The 21,248-nt window shown below is 36.7% G+C and overlaps 1 protein-coding gene across 1 annotated transcript in view; it reads left to right on the forward strand.

Moving 5' to 3' along the window:
• Nucleotides 1-21,248, forward strand: part of MAN2A1 (mannosidase alpha class 2A member 1) — a 140,500-nt gene that overhangs the window by 112,554 nt on the left and 6,698 nt on the right. Inside the window, exons 17-20 of the mRNA XM_084882803.1 lie at nucleotides 975-1,108; nucleotides 4,318-4,459; nucleotides 6,859-6,992; nucleotides 13,447-13,641. Coding sequence (XP_084738929.1) covers nucleotides 975-1,108; nucleotides 4,318-4,459; nucleotides 6,859-6,992; nucleotides 13,447-13,641 — 605 coding nt within the window. The remainder of the gene's footprint in view (nucleotides 1-974; nucleotides 1,109-4,317; nucleotides 4,460-6,858; nucleotides 6,993-13,446; nucleotides 13,642-21,248) is intronic.

The following is a 21,248-nucleotide window of genomic DNA, read 5'->3' on the forward strand; positions in this document are numbered from 1 at the left end:
AGGAGTAGGGAGAAGCAGATAACAACTGCAGGCAGTAAGTGACTTGGAATCTCAAAAAACTTCAGCTGTATGAAATAAGATAGGGTCAGTCTTCTTTTGTTCGCTTTCCTTCTTTGAAGATCCTGTAATATCTTACACACACTTAGTTCTGTATTAAGAGTGTTGTGTTTCTTCCTAACTCCTCCCTGCATCTCTGAAATAGACCCAAGGCTTCACTAAGGACCTAACAAGCAGTTAGGGCAGCGTGATAAAAAATAATAACACTTTAGGCTTAATAAAAAGAAAGTCTGACACATCTGGGACTTCTTCAAGCTGTCCTCTGCTTTGTAATAACGAAGTGCACAATGAATCACTCAAAAACAGGGGTCCTAAGATACCAAACTCAATTAAAATTGCTTTAACTTCTGGGGAGTTCTCCAGATTATACCCTAAAGTAGTAATATGGAAATATCATTTTTAGCTATAAATCATGTCTCTTTTCCTTGATATGATCATGGGCACTAATACACTGTCTCTTGAACCAACAGAGTATAAATTTCAGAGCTCATAATTTTCAGTATGTGAGGAGAGAATGGTAAAGAAGTAGGCTCGAATGACTCTGTTGGGGAACAGTGGTACAGACAAGAGGTGGACTGCCCTGGAATGGAGCTGACCTTTTCTTATTTAATGTCCTCTTTTCCCTCTAGAACTCATTGGAGAACAGTTTGTATGTTATATTTCATCTGCATTTATCTCTACTAACCTCATCATAATTCTGTTAAATTGTGTGTGCCCCTGAATGAATGTTATCTACCAGGCGATTATTTAAAAAAAAGAAAAGGTGAATTGTGACGCTGTTTAGCATATAAGAGCTGGTAAAGATAGGATATAAAAAACAGGAAAATATATGCAACTTTGGAAGCAGTTCTGGAGAGTATATTTAAAAATAGTGGGCAATAAATTTCTTTCTATTGTGTATATTCTTTTAAATTTAGGGATAGAAGGACAGTCTGTGGAAGTTTCCAATATTGTGGACATCCGAAAAGAATATAACCGTGAGATTGCAATGAGAATTTCTTCTAACATAAACAGCCAAAATAGATTTTATACAGACCTAAATGGATACCAGGTAATTTTGCTTTAAAATGTCTATGTAATGGTTATGTGCGTGCGTAACTTATATATATGGTAATGACCAGTTAATTTTGTATCCTTTCAAAAATAGGCTTAAGGTCACAAATTATTTTTGAAATAAAACATTTTTAACAGATACTTGTAGGTTCTTTATAAACTAGATTTCCAAAATTTCAACAACTAACTAACTGATAGAGTATTTTGTAAATAATCTATTTGTAAGAATTTATTTTTTTCAAAGGAAGATTTGGTAACAATTACGCATGTTCAATAACATGGTGCCAAAGTATATATGAATTTATCTAATATAAAGGAAACATCAGTAGGGATTGATGGATTACATTTTTTTTTCTCATAATAAATTGGCCTATGCATATTTAGGTTATTCTATATACATTTTTTAAATGTATAACCTAATAAAAAAAGAAAGTTTTCTTTTCAGGAAGACTTGTCCCTTTCTCTTTAGTGGAGAGGAGGGTGTGTACCTTAATACACATACGTATGTGCACACAGACATATGAATACAAACATATCTACTTAGAAATGTGAGTAGATATGTATTTAATCAAAAATTTTTTGAAACAGTAATGTGAAAATTGATTCATAACATTTTTCAGATTGTCAGTTCTCTAATTTAATAAAACTTTTGATTATTACCTGAATCCCTGTACTCAGAGTTAATGGGTATGACATATATCTATGAAATAATACTATTAAAAACATTAGCATGTTTTTGAGATATTAACATTTTAGAAATTTCTGACTATGAATAGAAATAATTCCACAACAAATGCTTTTATTTTGTCTGATTTTCAATTCAAATGAGTGGACAGAATTGTGATAATTTTCTCTTTTACGATTTCCTGCAAAAGTTAAATTTAAACCTTTTCCAAAGCATAAAAATTGCAACATACATTTTGAAATAGCATGTTAATTTTACTACAGCTGTTTGGTTTTCAAATGAAGCCCCTACTTTATGGTGATTCATTTTCTTTGTATACAAAAGAAAGGCTTTTCTTAAAATCTTCAGAAGCAATTATTTGTATGTGTGGGTATATACATAAATGAAAAAAACTTAGTAAAAATGGATAAAATTTTTCTTTTTAAAGATTGAGCATTTGAATAAATAGGAACATACCATTTTTAAGTCTATAACCTCAATATTTCTGCTTTTAAAATAAGCTCTTTTTTAACCTTTGGAAAGACTGATACTTGGGCAAGACTAGAAATTTAGATCTACCGCTGGGGAGTGAAGGTAACAGCGACACAGTTGTGAGTTTTAAATGTCCTTTTTATTAAAAGTATATGTTAGCCTAGCCAGTGTGGCTCAGTGATTGAGCATCTATCTATGAACCAGGAGGTCATGATTTGATTCCCAGTTGGAACACATGTTGCCTGGTTGTGGGCTCAGTCCCCAGTGGAGGGGTGCAGGAGGCAGTAGATCAGTGATTCTCTCTTGTCATTGATGTTTCTATATCACTCTCCCTCTCCTTTACTCTCTGAAATCAATGAAAGTATATATTTTTTAAAAAGTATATGAGTTATTTGGAATGGAAGATCAAGATTGGGAAGGAGAAATGGAGAATTCTTTTGAGGTAGCTTTTTATTTTACCTTTTTATAGTTGTTTCCCCAGTGGAGGGGTGCAGGAGGCAGTAGATCAGTGATTCTCTCTTGTCATTGATGTTTCTATATCACTCTCCCTCTCCTTTACTCTCTGAAATCAATGAAAGTATATATTTTTTAAAAAGTATATGAGTTATTTGGAATGGAAGATCAAGATTGGGAAGGAGAAATGGAGAATTCTTTTGAGGTAGCTTTTTATTTTACCTTTTTATAGTTGTTTCTTTATTAGTGTACGAATTTCTTGAGACTGTGATAAATATTATCCCAAGCTGGATGGCTTAAAACAATAGAAATTATTCCCTCACAGTTTGGGACACTAGTGATAAATCAAGGTGTCAGCAGGGCCACCTCCCTCCAGATGCTCTAGGGAAATAGCCTTCCTTGCTTCTTCTAGCTTCTGGTAAGTTCAGGCCACCTTTGGTACACTTTGCCTTGTAAACACATCACTTCAATCTGTGTCTTCACTGTCACATGCTGTCTCCTTGTGTTTCTATACGTGTCCTTCTGTGTCCTGATTTTCCTCTATTTATAAAAATACCAATCAATGGATTAGACCTACCCTAATCCAGTGCAACTTGATTATATCAACAGGGAACGTATTTCAAAATAAAATCACATTCATACTTTCTGGGTGAACATGAATTTGTGAAGGCACTGTTCAATACAACCAGTAAACTGAAAGATACATTGCAGAGTTGTGGAGATTAAAGGTTTTATTTGTGAAATTCCCAGCACTGTGCCTGGATTCTCAATATATGTTCACTATTATATTAACTTCTCTGCTTTAGTTTCATGTCAAATTTTTATGAGTTTAAAAAAAGAGATAACATTTTATGTGGTGTGAATAAGTTTCCCGATAAGAGTCTCTGTTTGATGTCTCCACCTGATGTTTGAGTCTCCTTGCCCCAGACGGGCTTAGGGCACTGTCAGTCTCTCTCTCAGAAACTAAAGTTGGGGTTGTATTTCACTCATTCAGATACTAGACCAAGGAAAATTAGAATTTGGAACTATCTACATTGAAACTAAACAAGAAGAGTATGCATTGAAGAGTTTATAACCATAAATATGCATTTGACTATTATAATGTAATATGTTAGAGGATTTGATGAGGTGGTCTGGGATACTTATTAAAACTGATTTTAGAAGAATTACAATATATTTCTTGAAAGGGGATAAAGAGCTATTATGCTTAGCATTCATTACAAAAGCAGTATGTTAGATTTAGATAAAAAATGAATACTTAATACCCTTATAATTTGTATGCAAATATTGAAGAGCTAGAAGACTTTTGTTAAGGATATTTATCCTGAATTTAAATAGGAATGCCTATTTTAAAAATCGGGACAAGTTCTAAGTCTCTTAAAAATTGTTTTCTGAAATCCTTGTGATTTTTTTTTATATTGTTTTGAAGAATGTTTCAAGTTTTAAATTAGCTCTAACCTTGAACAAGAAAGGAAGCTGTTCCTTTTTCTCTTTGGAAGAAAAGTCATCTTCCAAAATCAATGCTAATTTTTAAAAGCTCCTATGTAAATATCACTCAATTAAAAAAAAACAAAAAAGATAATTGTATGGTCTTATAGATTCAACCTAGAATGACAATGAACAAGTTGCCTCTTCAAGCAAATGTGTATCCAATGACCACAATGGCTTATATCCAGGACACCCAGCACCGCTTGACCCTGCTCTCTGCTCAGTCTTTAGGTGTATCGAGTTTGGAAAATGGTATGTATTGTTTAGATTCTTGTTGCTCTTGTAAGTTTCAGTTCCAAGTGTATGTATGACTTTTTTGCCAATCACATGTATTATCATCTCCACTTACCAGGTTTCTTTGGAGAATTAGACTATTAGTTCATTTTGCATTTTGTGAGAATAACATAAAATGATGGATTTCCTCAATCTTAGGTGAAGAACAAGGACCTAAACTTCTGTGAAACTGTTTTTCAAGATAATTTACCTCACTTGATAGCCCATTGTTTGCAGAATGGGTGTTGTGATTAAATGGATGCAGAAACTCCAACTGTAGATAACTTAGTTCCAAAGCTGGGAGGTTATAGTCAAATTTAGGTCCTCCTCTGAATCACATTCTTCTGCACAACCACCCAAAAAAAAAGTAAGGGAGTAGAGATGATACAGATAGGGGGACATAGAGGTAATAGACATGACTTTAATGATTCCAAAGGAGAAAATGAGATGGAGAAAGAAAACAGTAGTAGATACTGACTAATTTTTGAAAAGTTTCTATTGAGACGCTTTTGTCTTTTATGATACACTTTTTAATTATCATTTATAGATCATCAGTTGCTCTTCCTTCATTACATGCAAAGAGTTGCTAAGTGTCTTAAAGAGCTAGGCAAATAAATGCGTTCAGATGCCCCGGGGTATTCTTGGACACTTTTTATATTAGGCATATATTATACATACATTCTGTACTTCCACATACACACAAAAAATACTACTTCTCATTTTTCTTGTTGCCTGTACTTGACAAAATCATGTGATCATCCCATAAAGACGACATGAAATTATAAAAATAATAAATGCCTCACGTCAGGGATTTGGTCTGGATGGTGAGACATGAGCAACCTGGAGCAACCCCGTGTGCAGTCAGGCGGCCACTGTGTACATTGTCTCCATGGGGAAAGGGACCCAGTGTTGCCAAATGCTTCAGTTTTTAAAGAGCCCAGAAATCTGGAATTTTATGTGAAGACTAGAGGCCTGGTACATGGGTAGGGTGCCTAGGCCTGGCCATTGATCAGGGCCGATCAGGTTTCCCTCCTCTTTTCTTCACCACCTACCTCCCCACCTCCTCCTTCCCTTGCTCCCTCATTGCCCGGCTGCCACTGTTGGTTGGCTGTCATGTTTCGTGCCATCCCCTGTTGATCAGCACACATCATAGTGAGCAATCGAACTCCTGGTCTCCCAGTCAAACTCCTGAGGAAAAACTTGGCACATTAGCCTTTTATACATGTAGCTGCCCAATCTATAAATGTTGACTTAATTTTTTCCAGTATCAGAACATAAGACATCTTTGTACCAAATGTGACTCTTGACCCACCCATTTTTAAACCTGCCTCAAATTCTCAAAGGTGGGCTCTAAACAGGATCCAGTCATTAGGACTCAAGCAATCATGAGCCATGAGTCTTCTCTCACTTCCCTCCTCTGCACCTGCCATAGATACCCTACTGCTTGAATAGTAACAGACATGAAAACTATTTTGATTAGTGTCACTTATTATATGGACTAACATTTCCTGGTATAGAGAAGAGTTAGTAATTGCCAAGAGATTGGTGTACTAATTTGTGTGTGAAGTCATCAAACTATAATTGTAAGAGTAATAGTTATTAAAATATTTTATGTATATTCAGCTCTTTTATGCTAAATAATCATTTAATAAGTAACATGTGAATGAATGGATGAATAAACTTTAGGATTTTTCTTTTTTTAATATAATCTCAGATATATAATATGAGTGGATTTCTTTCTTTGTCTTTAATTTTTATACTCATAACCTAATCATTAGCTTACAATTTAAATTAGAAGAGATGTGAAATTATTTCACAGCAAATGAAGGAACCACTGTGACCCCTCTTGGAGCTAGAGGAGTTAGGACAGTGGTGAAGCGGCTAACATAATCTCAGAGGGAAGAGAGTTCATGGTAGGAGTTACCAAATCCCAGGGCTTCTTCAGGGATCAACACATATCAAGTAACCTAAATATTTCAAGTCCTAGTTAGATCCTCCCCATCTGTATTTGTTTTGTTACTCCCTGTGTGCTGTGCATTTCAAAATGAGCCCCATAAACATTTTTAAATTCCAGATGGTGTCACCAAAAATTTTGAAGGCTTAATTTACTCTTTAATTTTTGAATTTTAGATTAATACTTAAAGTTTTCATCTTTATCTGCTTTTAAATTTCTTATCAGATTTTACTAGACTTCAATGAATAAAAGTAGAAATATAATCATGTTTTTATACTGGCTACCTTAAGCCATCATTGAGAAAAAGTTGTATAAATTTATCTCCTTGACTAAAGACTGTGCCTGAACTTCATTGTTCCTCATTGTATGTTTGTATTAAATAACCCTGGTGAATTTTTTTGTTTTTTGTTTTTTTTTTTCGTAGGTCAGATTGAAGTTATCATGGATCGGAGACTCATGCAAGATGATAATCGTGGGCTTGAGCAAGGTGTTCATGACAACAAGATTACAGCTAATTTATTTCGAATACTACTAGAAAAAAGAACTGTTGTGAATATGGTAGGGGAAAAAAATAACGTATTATTCACAATTTGAAATTGTGACTTTCTCCTTTTTTATTTTTTACAATTTTCAATGTAGTGACATGTTTAAAATAGATTTAGCCTATATTCACAAGAAAGAGAATTTCAGTTTTATACACATACACACATATAATGTAATATTTGCATTTACATCATATGAATTTTTTTTCTTATTATGTAGATATAAAGTAAGGTTAAGAAATCAGTTTTGGCTGAAATTTCCTGAAATTATTTTGAAAGTGTGTGTTAAAGAATAGAGCTTAGTAACATATTTAGGAGATTAAATTTGATTAGTAAAATGGATTTGAAACCTAGTGTTCTTATTTTAGTCTTAAACTTACCAATTGAAAAATGAATTTACTTGTCTGTCTTATTCAGTTTTCATTCTTTGAAGTCAAAGTCCAACATTCCATGTCTGGCCATAGATCAGTTGGACATAAACCAAACTGACAGTATGCTTCTTCAAGTGCCAATAAAGTACCTCAGAGTCCTTCATAAATTACTAAATAATAGCTCAAGTGGCCCTTGAGATGGTCTTTTTACTCCTCTTTCTCTCTTTCTGCACTCACAAGTTCAAATCGTTTCTACTGTTTCAACCATGTATACTTTATAAAGAGCCATTCGACAATGCTTGTTATTCTAGATACCAAGCATCAACTCCCACCCTTTCTTTCTTTCCTCATTTTACAGTAGAGACATTTACCTTCCTTTCTTCTTAAGCCAGTGCCTCTGTTTGTCCTTGGAACTTGGTTTAATCTCCCTCCTGGAGATCCTGTTACCTTCCTTTGCCCCTCAAAGGAAATCCTTTTTGTTTGCTTTTAAACACTCTTTATTTTTTCCTATTAAAACTTAAAACAGAAAATAGCTCTCACTCAGATTCTCATTTCCAAATCTCATTTTCTATCTCCCCTACCATCTTGAGTCAGAGTTTATAAGATAGGCTTATTTTATCACTTTCTTCTCACAATTTATTTGAATCTTGTATTAGCCTCCATCATACACTCTTGCCAATGTCACTATATATAGCAGAGTGTATCTAGATGATGCCCTAAATCAATGGTTGGCAAACCGCGGCTCACAAGCCACATGCGGCTCTTTCCATGCACCCTACCCCCACAGCATCTTGTATGTGTTTCATCCTCTTTGCCCAGAGGATTCTTAGTGCTATTTCAGATCAGAGCTCATCTTCTGCTTGAGCAGGTTCAATCCCCTTCTGTGCTCCCTCAGATCTGGGCATGACTCCTTCATGTGTGTATGTCATTGTTGGATTGTTGTCTTTCTTTACTTTTGGACATTACACTCCCTAAAAGTAGAGGCTATGTCTCTCTCTGCTTCTAGGCTGTTCCTAGCAGAGGAAACACCCAGTATATGTTATATGAATGAGTGAGCTGCGACAGTACACTCTGCCACTGAGTTTATCGCAGTTACTGCTTACTTCCTGTCACTGTATGCATGTTCTACTCCCCCTGCTAGATTGCAGGAGCTTCATTTTCATGTGCCCCATAGGGCCTCGGCCTTAGGTAAGCATTCTATCAGTAAAATCCTAGTCCACTGAATGAAATATCAACATCTAATTAAAGCAAAGAATTCTTCTAATATCTAGAATTTTTCAGGAAAAATACTTTAATATCCATTTTAGATGTCAAGATTAATACCAGTTCTTGGGTCTCAAGGTTTAAATCAATTACTGACAATAGCTTAGTTTTAAGACTAAAACTGCATAGGAAATATGTTGGAGTACTGGCAGCTATTATCTTTTCCTCCTGAAAATGTTTCTGGCTTTTATGATTTTTCTTTTTATATAGACACTAATTTGCAAAACTGTTAACTATGGCAATAAGAATTTTCATGTCAGACCTATAAAGCTTTCACTTAGAAGTTAAATAATTTGTTTATTCTCATTCAGAACTCCTTAGAGACTAATTGATTTAAATTTGATCCAATGTTTTTGTAATCCTATGTTGGTTAAATTTTTCTTTTGCTCAGCTATAAGTTCTCAGGCTTAAATCAATAGATTCTTTTAAATAAAAAATGAACTAGAGAAAAGAAAATACATTTTAATTTCTAGTGAGATTGATTAAAAAGACGTTTGATTAAAAAAAGCTTACATATACATAAATTTTCTAAAAAGTGTTATTATTTTCTCAGGTCTTAAATTCTAAAAAGTTGATGGTAAAAACTAAGATAGGGAGACAGTCTGGGCAGGAAGGCATTTTAACGGGAAGTCTGACCCTGTCCGAGCCTCCCTGGAATAATTCCACAGAAAGGTGGTGAGAATAAGGACTGGAAGAGTCCTCTCTGCAGAACCCTGGCGAACAGGACTCACTTCTCTTTAGTCATCCAGGGTTACTCCGATGGTATGATGCTTAATGGTTGCAGAAGTGAAATATGGCAATTGTCTCTTTGTCTCTCTGACCATGTCTGATTTGATTATTTGACCCTTATTCCCACAATGGTCCTGCTGGCAACTGATATAGTAAAGTGAGCACTGAGCTGGACTTAGAAGTACTGAAGGTGTTCAAGGATTACAGTTGTATCATTTAGCCTCTGGATGTCAATTCTTTGCATATAAGGAAAGGGAGTTAGGAGAGATCAGATGAAAAACTCAAATACTTACAGGGCTCAGGAGAGTGATGGCATGAGAGAGGTTGGTCAGGTTTAAGGGCAAGGGCTTAAGTTAGGTAGCCAGCGGATATGTGGGGAACATGACACATGACCTACCTGGGAGCCACAACTCGGCTCTAATTCAGGTGGAAACCTGAATCCCAGTATGACTTGAAGTTCCTGTGTTTGGAGTTTTAAAAAAAAAGTTAATAGTTTTAGGGAAGTTTTTGTTACTATCGTTTTTGACTATTTTAATGTGAAATCTCCTGGATTTTTTTTCCATTATTGAGAGTTGCCTGAAAAATAAACAATTTTTTAATACCATGCTGACCTCCCAAAACATTTCTATAGGCAAATTAGACCCCACAAACTACTAACCTTCAGCTCTGCTATATGATACTTATCTCTAAATCTTTAGATTCCATATATTTTCATTCTTCTCTTTCCCTTTTCTCTTTTTATTTCCTCCCCCCTAATATTTTTCTCTGATTTATTTATATTGCATTTGCTTATTAAATTAACAAATGAAGTTCAACAAACATTATGAAGTTCTCACAGTTAGGTCATACTGAATAATCAAAGGTGCCAAAAAACAATCTCACTATCATATATAATTTAGCAAGTTTGGACGTAAGTGGAATGGAAACCTTTGGTGTTTAGGGATCAGGTAACATGAGTGGGATTAATGAAAGGCACTGAGGAGCCTGACAAGAAGTTTGGCTTAGGAAATAAGAGCTAGAACCCAGTGGAGATGATCTCAATTTGGTGTGATTTGGATCAGAATGTGCTAAAAACTATTTTAATTTCATGCATGTTGCAAGGAGAAAACTAGACTTGTATAGCCTGAAGCCTTCCAACCAAGAAAACAAATCTATATATATAAAACCCTAATATGCAAATAGACTGAATGGCCGAACAACCGGTTGCTATGACGTGCGCTGACCACCAGAGAGTGCGCACAGAACATGGCGTGTGTCGGCAGTGGTGGTGGGGGGGTGCCAGACGATGATAGAGTGCTGGTCGCTGTCATTGGGGCAAGGCTCTAGTGATTACTGAAAACTCTTTGCTCCAGCATGCTGCAGTCCCACCTGGTGCTCTCACCTGCTGCCAGCACCTGGTGCCGGTGCTGTCATCAGGTGCGAGTGGAAGCTGCCAGGGCTTTCCCACCTCCCCCTGTTCCTGAGGGGCAATTGGGGCAGCAGCCACGGCTCACACCCTCTGAAGGCACTGGCTCCAATTGCTTCATGTGTGGGAGCGGCAGCAGAGAGGGTGGAGCTGCTGGCAGACTGAATCAGGGTCCATGGTGGGAGTAGTGGGGAGGGGGTGCAGAGGATGGGCCAAGACCCGCCCCTGTGCCTACCACAGTCTCATAGCCCACAGGTCCTTTCAAGGTGCACGACTTTGTATACCTACTAATGTTTATAATTGTGTATTAGCTACTACATACAGGGCTGAGGAATTTATTTATAGCACAAACACTTGAACATGTTTTATAAACTTTGGTTTTATTATAAGCATTACTATGAAAAGATTGCCTGTCTAGGAAATGATTCCAAATAGTGGTAGTTCAATAGTTAAATATCTTTGTGAGCCCCCTGAGGTTGTGAATATGTTACAAGAGTGTGCGGATGGTGGAGCCTTCTGTGAAAAGGCCCCACCCAACTGGCTTCCAGCTGTGTCATTGTCTATGGTGCTCTTCCCTCACTTCTCTAAACTCTCCTGCCTTATCTTGGTACAGTTCTTGAATTTTCAGAGTACTTAAATTCATGACTTGTTTCTTTGATGAGATTTTTCATGATATGTTTTTGAGTCTGAATCCTGTGTTGTTTTTTTGTTTTGTTTTGTTTTATTTTTAATCCAAAACTTGTTTAAAAGGTGAGGCTTATACTTTTGGTTCCAAGTGGCATTCTAGTTCTTCTAGAAAGTTGTAAGGGTGTCTGTCTGGGGCTGCAGTTCTCCGCACAGGTCTCCTCACAGGTCCACAGAGCAGTGTGGGACTGACTAGATGAGATTCACCTGGAAAGGGATGGCATTAAGTTTCATCTTTCCAGGCCCCAACCCTGTCTGGGGATCGATGCTTTTTAAAAGCTCCCCAAGCCATTCCTCTGTATGATCAATTTGAGGGGGAAACACTGAGGGTTAGGTGAACTGATTTGGTGTTAATGTGCACACCAAAGGGAAGGTAAATATGCACATTACTGTGTGTACAGATAATCCATCAAGAAGTCCCGCATCTTCTCACCATGGTGTCCAGGGATTTTTCAAAGTGCATAGAACAAAGTCAGAGAGCTTTTTCTGAATGTTTCTTGACCTAAAATGAACTTAATGCCTCCTGAATCTGATAAGGCAGGTGTTTTTCTTTATGTCAGAATCTTTTATCTCTATTACTCAAAGGTGATTTTGTCAGCAATCCTGACCTACATTGTGGAGTTCTTTGATCTTGGACCACATTTAAAGTGTCTTATTGAAAATGTTTTTTCTCTGTTCATATTATTTTACAAGCTGCATTAAACTTCAATATTGTTGGAGAATAATATTTTATATGCTTCATTTAATCTTTCCTTAAAAAGTGTGGAATGGATACATTTTTTATAACTCTTTCAGACCTCATATTTTTTGTCAGTATCTTAATATTGTGTGTCTCTCTGCTGCCTTTAAAAATCTTTTTTTCTCTCTCCCTGGTCTAAATTGTAATGACATCTACAGCTTGCTACAGACACGATGCTTGTCACTCTTCACTAACACCCTCTGTTCAATGCTAATCTGACATTCTGAATTTTAAGCTCTGTATCTTCTATAAATCCTATCTTTTCACGCAGATAAGTAGCCAAGCCTTTCATTTGAAAAAGGGTTGTAACATCAGAATATATCAGTGAAACAGCCATTTTAGAAATTAGATACAAATTTAAATTTACCTCCAATGTCACTGGTAAACAAAAGACCTTTCTGCGTAAATTTTCTCTTTTTAGTGTGTTTCTGTCTGCTTTTACACCTTATGCATCATTGGTGATGGTTCTGCTTAGTCATTGATTTAATTGTGTGTCATCTACCATATGTATGGCTCCAATCCTGGCAGACTTATGTAATGTTAGAACATGCTGAAATGATTGTCAACAAGTCTATACCATAGCAAAGACCAAAGTATTTTTAAGTTATACTGAATAATTATGTATCATATAAATGAGTGATGTGTTACATAACATATGTAACTGTTCCAATTTTTGGAATAGAGTGAAGCAATTGACAGTGATTTACCCAATTTAAAGAAAACATGATCTAGATGTGCCACCTGTGTTATTTAAAAACCTTATTTATTTTGAGAGTTTTTAAGTCCTATCACTGGGTAACATTTGTGAAACATAGCTTTGGATCAACACATGACTTTCGATCTAGTTAAGTGTACAAATGAAATCATGAGAATATGATGAGTAAACCTCAGGGGAAAGAGAGAACTTTTGATGACATGTAAGATTTATGAGCATCCCAGTCCATTTACTTTAAGAGTTTTATGGTAGATTGGGAAAGAGTTTCTGTAAAATGTTATATCTATCCTAAAATGTTTGTGGAAAATGTTTTCAGGGCTTTTAATATTAAAGCAACAGAAAAAATATATTTCTAACATATAAGTTAAGTGAACAATTTGTTTTCTTATATTGCTTAGAACTGAACTTGGTAATCTGCTATGCATTTTCTATAACTGTTATTAATAAAATTAAAGTATGTATTTTCGTATTTCTTTTCTATTTAAATCCTATCAGGTAATTCAGTTAATAACTTGAAAACTGCAAATATGTAACTCTTAAGAATATTTTGTTTTTTCTTGATAGGAAGAAGAAAAGAAGGCAGTCAGTTATCCTTCCCTTCTTAGCCACATAACTTCTTCTTTCCTGAATCACCCTGTCTTTACAATGACAGAGAAGAGCCCCGTGCCCAACCTTCAGCTGCTGGGTGAATTCTCCCCGCTACTGTCATCTCTGCCTTGTGACATTCATCTGGTTAATCTGAGGACAATACAATCAAAGGTATGTCCCAAAATCTGTCAAAATCTTACATTAGGCATCATATTTGTAATATACCTGATATAAGGGGAAGAGAAGAAGAAAAATTACTCTTAAGTTTTACTGTGCTTCAAGAAATGATTAAGAGGGCTTCACCTTTAGGCCAAATTATTATACCTTTCATTTGGATATTACTCTATAGTGTCAATTTCAACCAGTGTGTACCTCAAGAATTTTTAAAACATGCAATATCTAACTATTTAGTCAGGGACATGGACTTCTTATCTCTTAGGTTGTCAAAAAATTGACACCAACCGACACAATAGTCATCCAGTGTGAAAAAATCAAAATTACGCCTATTTTTTTTTTTTGTCAGATTGGCAAAAATATATTTTTTGCTATGCTGCAGAATTTTAGTAATTTGTTTATATGTTCCATGAGATGAAAAGGGCTAACAATTCCTGTTCAATAGTTTGAAGCATACTGCAATACTAATTTATTCCATTCTCAGAAAAATTCTTTGTGGTGAGTAGGTCAAGGAATAACATCTTTTTCTTCTTTTTTATGGATAGGAAGCTAAAGCTGTCTTGATGTCACATAATTTGTAGGTGGAAGAACCAAGCGTTAAGATCAGCTGTCCTGGCATTTTTCCATTCATTTCTCATTGTTAGCCAGTGTTTCTGGGGAGTTAGAGAAGTAAAGAGCATAGTGTTTAATTAATTCTGTATCAGAGGCTTTTTACCTTTTGTATCTTTTTCCTGAAAATCATTGCAACCCAAACCTTTGCATTGAGAAACCAACTATTTAGGAGAAATAGAGAAATAAAATGAGACATTGCATTTGAAAAGAATAAAGCTTAGACATTTGACATCACTTTTATGTTTTGTGAAGCTAGGCTGATATTGTGAATTGACATATACTTAGCTGAAAATAGTAATGGCCTGAATATGAAAAGAAGAGAATGTTCATGTTTGAAGACAACTTAAGAGGCGGAAAATGTTTAGTTTCAGAACAAACCACTAAAACCAAATATAGTAAGGACAGTTATGGCTTTTAAAAATGTATGCTCAAGATAAAGAACTTATGCCTGACTATATAGGAAAGTACATATAGTTTGTAATAATGAATACAAGTGGATGCATGCCTCAGCCTGCCACAGGCTGTTTGATCCCTGAGTGAACTTGTAGAACATGCCTGCCGGGTGCCAGTTACTGCTAAAGGAATAAGAGATATTGTCATGATCAAAAAAGACAAAATCCCCTGCCAACTGGAATTTAGATTCTAATGGGAGAAGAAGAAAATGATTAAAGAATAAAAAATAAGAGAAACATATAATATGTTAGATTGTAATAAATGTTATGGAGGGAAAAAAATCAAGGAATGGCAAGTGTAAGAAGGTGATGCAATTTTGAGTGGGGTGGTTGGAGAGAGTCTTGCAGAAATGGTGATAATGAGAAAAAATATGGAAATCAGGGAATAAGAGACTCAGTGCAAGTTTTGGGGGGAAAGTGGTCCAGCCAGAGTTAAGGGCAAGAATGAAGGCCTGAAAGCCAAAGATGTGATCATTGGAGGCTCCATGAGAACTGTGCTTTTCTTTGATCCCTTACTGTCTTCTCTTGCCTGGAACAATACCTACACATAGTAGGGGCTCAGTAACAATTTATATTTCTGCAAATCTTGTATTTCTGCTATTCTGCTATAGTTTTTGTGGGTCTACTTTTTAACTCATAGAAAGAACACACCAGAGACAGCTCACTTCCCTGAGGTAGCATTATTTCATGAACTAAAGGACCAAAATAATAGAGAGGAGGCCCTTTGTTGCCCACTCTGAGCATAGATGGTAGAGGAGCATGGCAGCCTGAAGGATCCCTGGACTTCCAGGGCTCATAGTGGCTACTTTTTCTTACTATGAGATGACCCATTCCCAAAGTCTTTTGAAAGTGGTTGTTGTTTGGAAGTAGCTCCAGCTGACTAGAGTGAGTGGATTACCCTCTACCGTTCAAAGCTGGCCCTTGTTTTCCAGATACCTCTTTTTAGTGATCACCTGCTCCTTTCATTCTTCCTGCTGCTGGCTACCTTCTTATCATACAATCTAATCATTTCCCAAATGAAAACCTCATTATCCACCAAACTGGTTCAAACCTTAAGCCTCAGACCTTCTACAGTCTGACCTCCACTCACTAGCCCCCTAGCTCCCCATTGTTCTTCCCTTTGGACAAGTGTGCCACCTTCACTATCGGCTGGCTGAGTGACTGCTGACCCAGCTACCACTGATGAAATGAGACTACTATCAGATATGCCTGTTTCAGGTCTCTTGTGAGAAACAAATGAAATAATGCTGTGAAAGCCTTCGAAAACAGAAGTGCTTTGTGAACATATACAATGTTATCCTGATGATGCCTCGGGATATGCCAACACAGGTGCAAACTAGAGTTTTAGCAGAGGAATAGAAAGCAATTTAACAATGTAGATATTTAACCAGAAAAATAAAGACCAAAATATTAATGCCTACTGATAATTATTATGCTGGTATATGATCAGGGCTAAATACTTGGGGCTATTTTGCATTATCATATTGATTCTTACCAGTTTTTATATTAACCTTTGACTCTTAGCACAAATTTCTAATATTTGGTTAAGCTCTCTAGTAGTAACCCAAAGGGATTGATTTGTCCATTCTCACTTCTTTAAAGACTTGTTCTCTGTCCCCTAAATTATGATAATAGGAAGATAATCATTGAAGAAAGCTGATGGTAGGAATTGCCTTAAAGAAAGCTTGGTACTTAAAATATGTCAAGGGTAATTCCATGGTTATACTAAAAGTAAAACACAAATGACTTAATAAATTCAGAAACTTGACCTATACATTTGGGATTGTGTTCCTGTTTCTGTGTGCTATCAGCTCCAAACATATAATAGTGAATTGTTCATTTGGAGATTACAGTGTATTCCTCCTACTGAAATAAAAATACAATTAACCTGTAAACAACACAGGGCTAGGGGCGCTAACCTTGACCCAACCAGTGGAAAATTCCCATGTAACTACATCAGCCTTCCAAATACAGATTCCCAACTGTCAGTTGATCCTTTAATAATGTGGGTGTGATTGTGCAAGTTGGATTGAGTAGCTCAGTTGAACAAAATCTGTGTATAAGTGGACCCATGCAGTTCATAGCCACATTGTTGAAGGATCAGCCTACAGGTTGGGTTCCAAGCAAGACCAGAGGTCTATATAGTTTGTATCTGAGTAAGCATTTTCTTTACCACCACCTCATAGTATTTCCATGATAAATCCATCTGAGGACCACCTTAGATCAGTAAGGGCATGTCTCTATTCCTGCCTTCTCTCCTTCATCAGAAAGGTGATAAGGACATACTTGCTTCCCCATTCCCTAGGCCACTGTCTCAAGGTTCTTTAGTTCTATACTTCAGTTGGTTTCCCTTACTCCTCATGAAAAAAAGAAGTTATGGGCTCCAGCAAGAGTCAAAGAGGTGTGGTGGAGGCTGGAGATGTGCTGACCCATCGAGGCGTTCCTATTACCTCAGAGTCGCTGTGTTCAGATCGCACTAGGGAAATTTTAGAAACAAAAACTTTTACAAATTTGCCCTATAAAATTAGGCTAGGGTAGAGATCCTAGGACTTAGTAATTCTTTAAAACTCTCAGATTGGGAAACTAAAGGCCAGAGAGATTAAATGATTGATGGTTAAATGATTCAAATAAAGCTACCTTCTCAGCTGAAACCAGTTTGGCTCAGTGGATAGAACGTTGACCTGCGGACTGAAAGGTCCCAGGTTCGATTCCGGTCAAGGGCATATACCTTGGTTGCGGGCACATCCCCAATAAGGGGTGTGCGAGAGGCAGCTGATCAATGATTCTCTCTCATCGATGTTTCTAACTCTCTATCCCTTTCCCTCTGTGTAAAAAAATCAATAATATATATATATATATATATATATATATATATATATATATAATTATTATTATTATTATTTATTTTTTAAAACTACCTCCTCAGTAAGTGTTAGAATCCAGACACACCCCGTGTCTGAATCCAAATGCTGGATGTTGCCACAGAGGTAGTATTTGACTTTTTAGTTACTTTATCTTTTCCTCCAAGTTATTGGTAATGAGTTTTTGGTTTTATATAAGCCTATCTTGCTTTTCTAAGTTATATATGTGTTCCTAGCCTGATCTAGCCACTGTCTAGGAACTTAACTGTTAGTCTTCTCATCTGGTAGGTCTTACCTCGAACTCTCTTCTCTTTGTCACCTCCTTTTCTTGCACTATTAGGAGCTTCAAATACTAAAGTTTCGGTACAAGTTTGAAAACTGGGTAACAGGAGCGCCACTCAAGTACACTGAACAGGAAAGCCCTGTCATCAGGAAAGGTCATGATTAAGGGAGAAAGAAGTCTTGGGCAAGAATATGCTGGAGGAAGGATCATCATGGGAGGAAAGATCATGGGTCAGGGTTCTGTAGGCTAGAATTACAGGTGCTGACATCCCGGGGACAAGAGATGGCTGAGCTGTTGAGTTAGGCTTCACAGGGCCAGTGTGCCATGAACAATATGTGATTCCACCGTTACTTTTCCAGATTATTCCCACTGCTTCCATGTTTAACTATATTTTATATCTCTAACTACATATACACTGTCATATGCATGTGTAATTTGCTCTCTGTGGAATTTCTTTTGATTTGTGCTTAACTGTTTCTTGCAAATAGTTAACCAGTCATTTCAACATCAACATTACCTATTAAATAAGATTTTCTCCCCTAACTTATTTACACCACCCCTTTTTTATAAGAGGCAGTTGTAAGTTCTTACTTTATTATTTTGCCTTTCTTATAAGCATTGATTGGTGCTTTATTGATCTCCCTAGCTTCTGGAAAGGTGAAAATTGTAGGGGAAAATTCTCTTTGTTGTACATATCTAAGAACTGCCATTCACCTTCCCCTTTCTGTCATGTTATCTTGTTCATCAAAATAGGATAACTGTTATTGGACATTTTAATAAGTACCCTGGAAAATGAATTTCTACTAGTTATTTCCTGTCTTAGAACATATAACACAGTGTACAGGTTTCTAACCTTTCCAGCTGTCAGAATGCACTGAAATTTGAGTGCTGTTAGGCATTTTCAAAGTATGTGAGTAGGTTGGATAAACTTTTTCACCAGGTGTTTAGGTATCCTTTAATCTATGCACACCTTATACATCCTGTGAGGAGGGTGGGGTCACATTCCTCCTGGAGAATAGGTCAAATTTATAGGCCCTCTCATCCTCAGAAAAAAAGTATATACATGTATTTACTATGGTTTCCAGGAATTTACTGATTTGTGAACCTCACATCTATATATATAAAAGCCTAAGCGACCAAAAGACTGGTGACCAGTCTCTATTACACACACTGACCACCAGGGGACAGATGCTCAATATACAGGATTGGGCTCCCTCCTGTCTGGATGCAGGGATCAGGCTCCCTCCTGTCTGGATTGAGCCTGTGAGAATCAGGCCGCAACCAGCTATCTGACATCCCCCAAGGGGTCCTGGATTGCAAGAGGGCACAGGCCAGGCCAAGAAACCCCACCAGTGTACAAATGTGTGCACTGGTCTCTAGTTACTAATAAGCAAATTAAGTTTCGTTTGGTGTGAGCCAGGAATAGCATAACTCTCACATTTTGAGCTCTTAACCACTTCAGTAGAGGAATATTTGCCTATATTCTTATGCAAGACTATAATATGCATGTGTAATTTTCAGAATGGCTTTAAATTCTGCTTAACATAGGATGAATGGATGGATGGGTAGACTGAAGATGGGTAAAAATTATAATTTCTAAATTTTACTTTCTGAATTGATAAGTTTTGATAAATCATGGTTTTATTTCTGCTGGGTCTATTAATTAAACCCTCTCTGCTAGCAGCCTCAAATCAGAGGGCGATCTCCTTTAGTTTAAAGCCTTTTGTTATGTTATGTTAAAGGTGGTTCTCCCTTTCTCTCTCCTTGCTGGCATCTGTAAGCACCAATTCACAGCAAGAGTAGAGGCAGGAGAATGAAGCTGTTAGAAGCACCGACTTTGGAGTCACCATCTGGGTGACATAGAGCAAGTCATTTCATTCTCTGCATCTCAGTTTTCTCATTCATAGTGTGGCAGTATAGAGCCCACCTTAGAGATGTTCCGAGGATTAAATGAGTTGATGTTTGTAGAGCATTTAGAACAGCAACAGGTACAAGGAAGCACCGAATGTTTGTCAAAGGAAGGTTCTTAATTGTGAGCAGTTGTGATTGTTACTAATAATGAAGTGAAAATGCTGGCATATTTTTTATAAATGAGAGAAAAGCTGAAATTTATCACCAAAGTAAATTTTGATGCTATTTTACTTGTATTCCTTGTACATTTTATTTAATAATTCCTCAGATTCTTCAAAACAACATACCTAACCTTGTCTCTATGCCAAGCATTATGCTGAGTATTTACTTGAATGTTATTAGCTCTCACAGCACTGTGAAGGTAGCAGTATTGTACCTCATCTTATAGGGGAGGAAACTGACCTGGAGATGGTGGGTAACCTTTTGAGGTCACACCATCCATCAGTAGTTGGTGGTGCTGTGTGGCATGTCTCTGCATCTCTGATTCCAGTTCCCTACCCAGAACCTTATCCTGCCTCTTGCATGGGGCCAGACAGGGAGTGATAATGTGGAGTATGTTGAGGCGTATGCTGACTTATTTATCTTGTTTACTCAATAATAATGGAACACCCACCAACTATATATGGGAAAAGATCATAAATGTTCAATGTAGAGTCATTAGAGATAATTACTATTAAATATAGAGAGGATGCTTTGTGATTAGGGATATTCTTGTACATTTAAATCTTAATGCAAACTTGTTTACCACCTCAACTACTTCAAAGGTTGTAAGATGAAATAATCCATGAAAAGCTTTCTGCAGAGTTTGACACAGCAGCAGTTCCTGTTGTCACTATGGTTGGCCCTTGATCTTCAAAGGGACTCTTCACAAGTCTGACTAGTTCTTGGAATTTCAGAGGTTAGATGATATATACACACTAATAACTGATGCATGTTAGAACCAACACTTGCCTCTGGTCCAGCTTTCTCTAAGCCTGATGGCTTCATTCTGCAAGCAGACCTCCTACCCCCAAACTCCATCCTGTTGCTGGAGAAGCTCACAAGCCCCACTTAGTCTAGGAGCCTCGTGTTGGTTTATCCCCTGAATAAGTTCTGTAATGGATTTTCCCCTGTGTAACTCAATCATCCAAGCCTTCCAGGATGGATTCAGCTGCAGTTGTAATCAGAACTGTTTTATGAAGACATTTAGTTTGTAGCTCACCCAACACAGTGCATGGCGCTGTTTCAAAAATTAGTGAATTTTCTTCCCCTCACTCTTCTCTTCTTTTCTGAGGTCCAGATATTACTTACATGTTAATGAATGTAAATACAGGTTTTTTAAAATCTGTTTTATCTCCTGGCGCACACATTGTGACTACATGGTATTTTTTAATGGGTTAACCCACACTGTGACTCCGTGAAGGAGGAAGACATACGTGAGCTCCATTTTATTGGAGATGAGGAACTGATGTGACTACTCCAAGGTTTCACATTGGCATGTGACAG

This window comes from Pipistrellus hanaki (assembly GCF_964339955.1).
Source record: "Pipistrellus hanaki genome assembly, chromosome: 4".
Classification (NCBI taxonomy): Eukaryota; Metazoa; Chordata; class Mammalia; order Chiroptera; family Vespertilionidae; genus Pipistrellus; species Pipistrellus hanaki.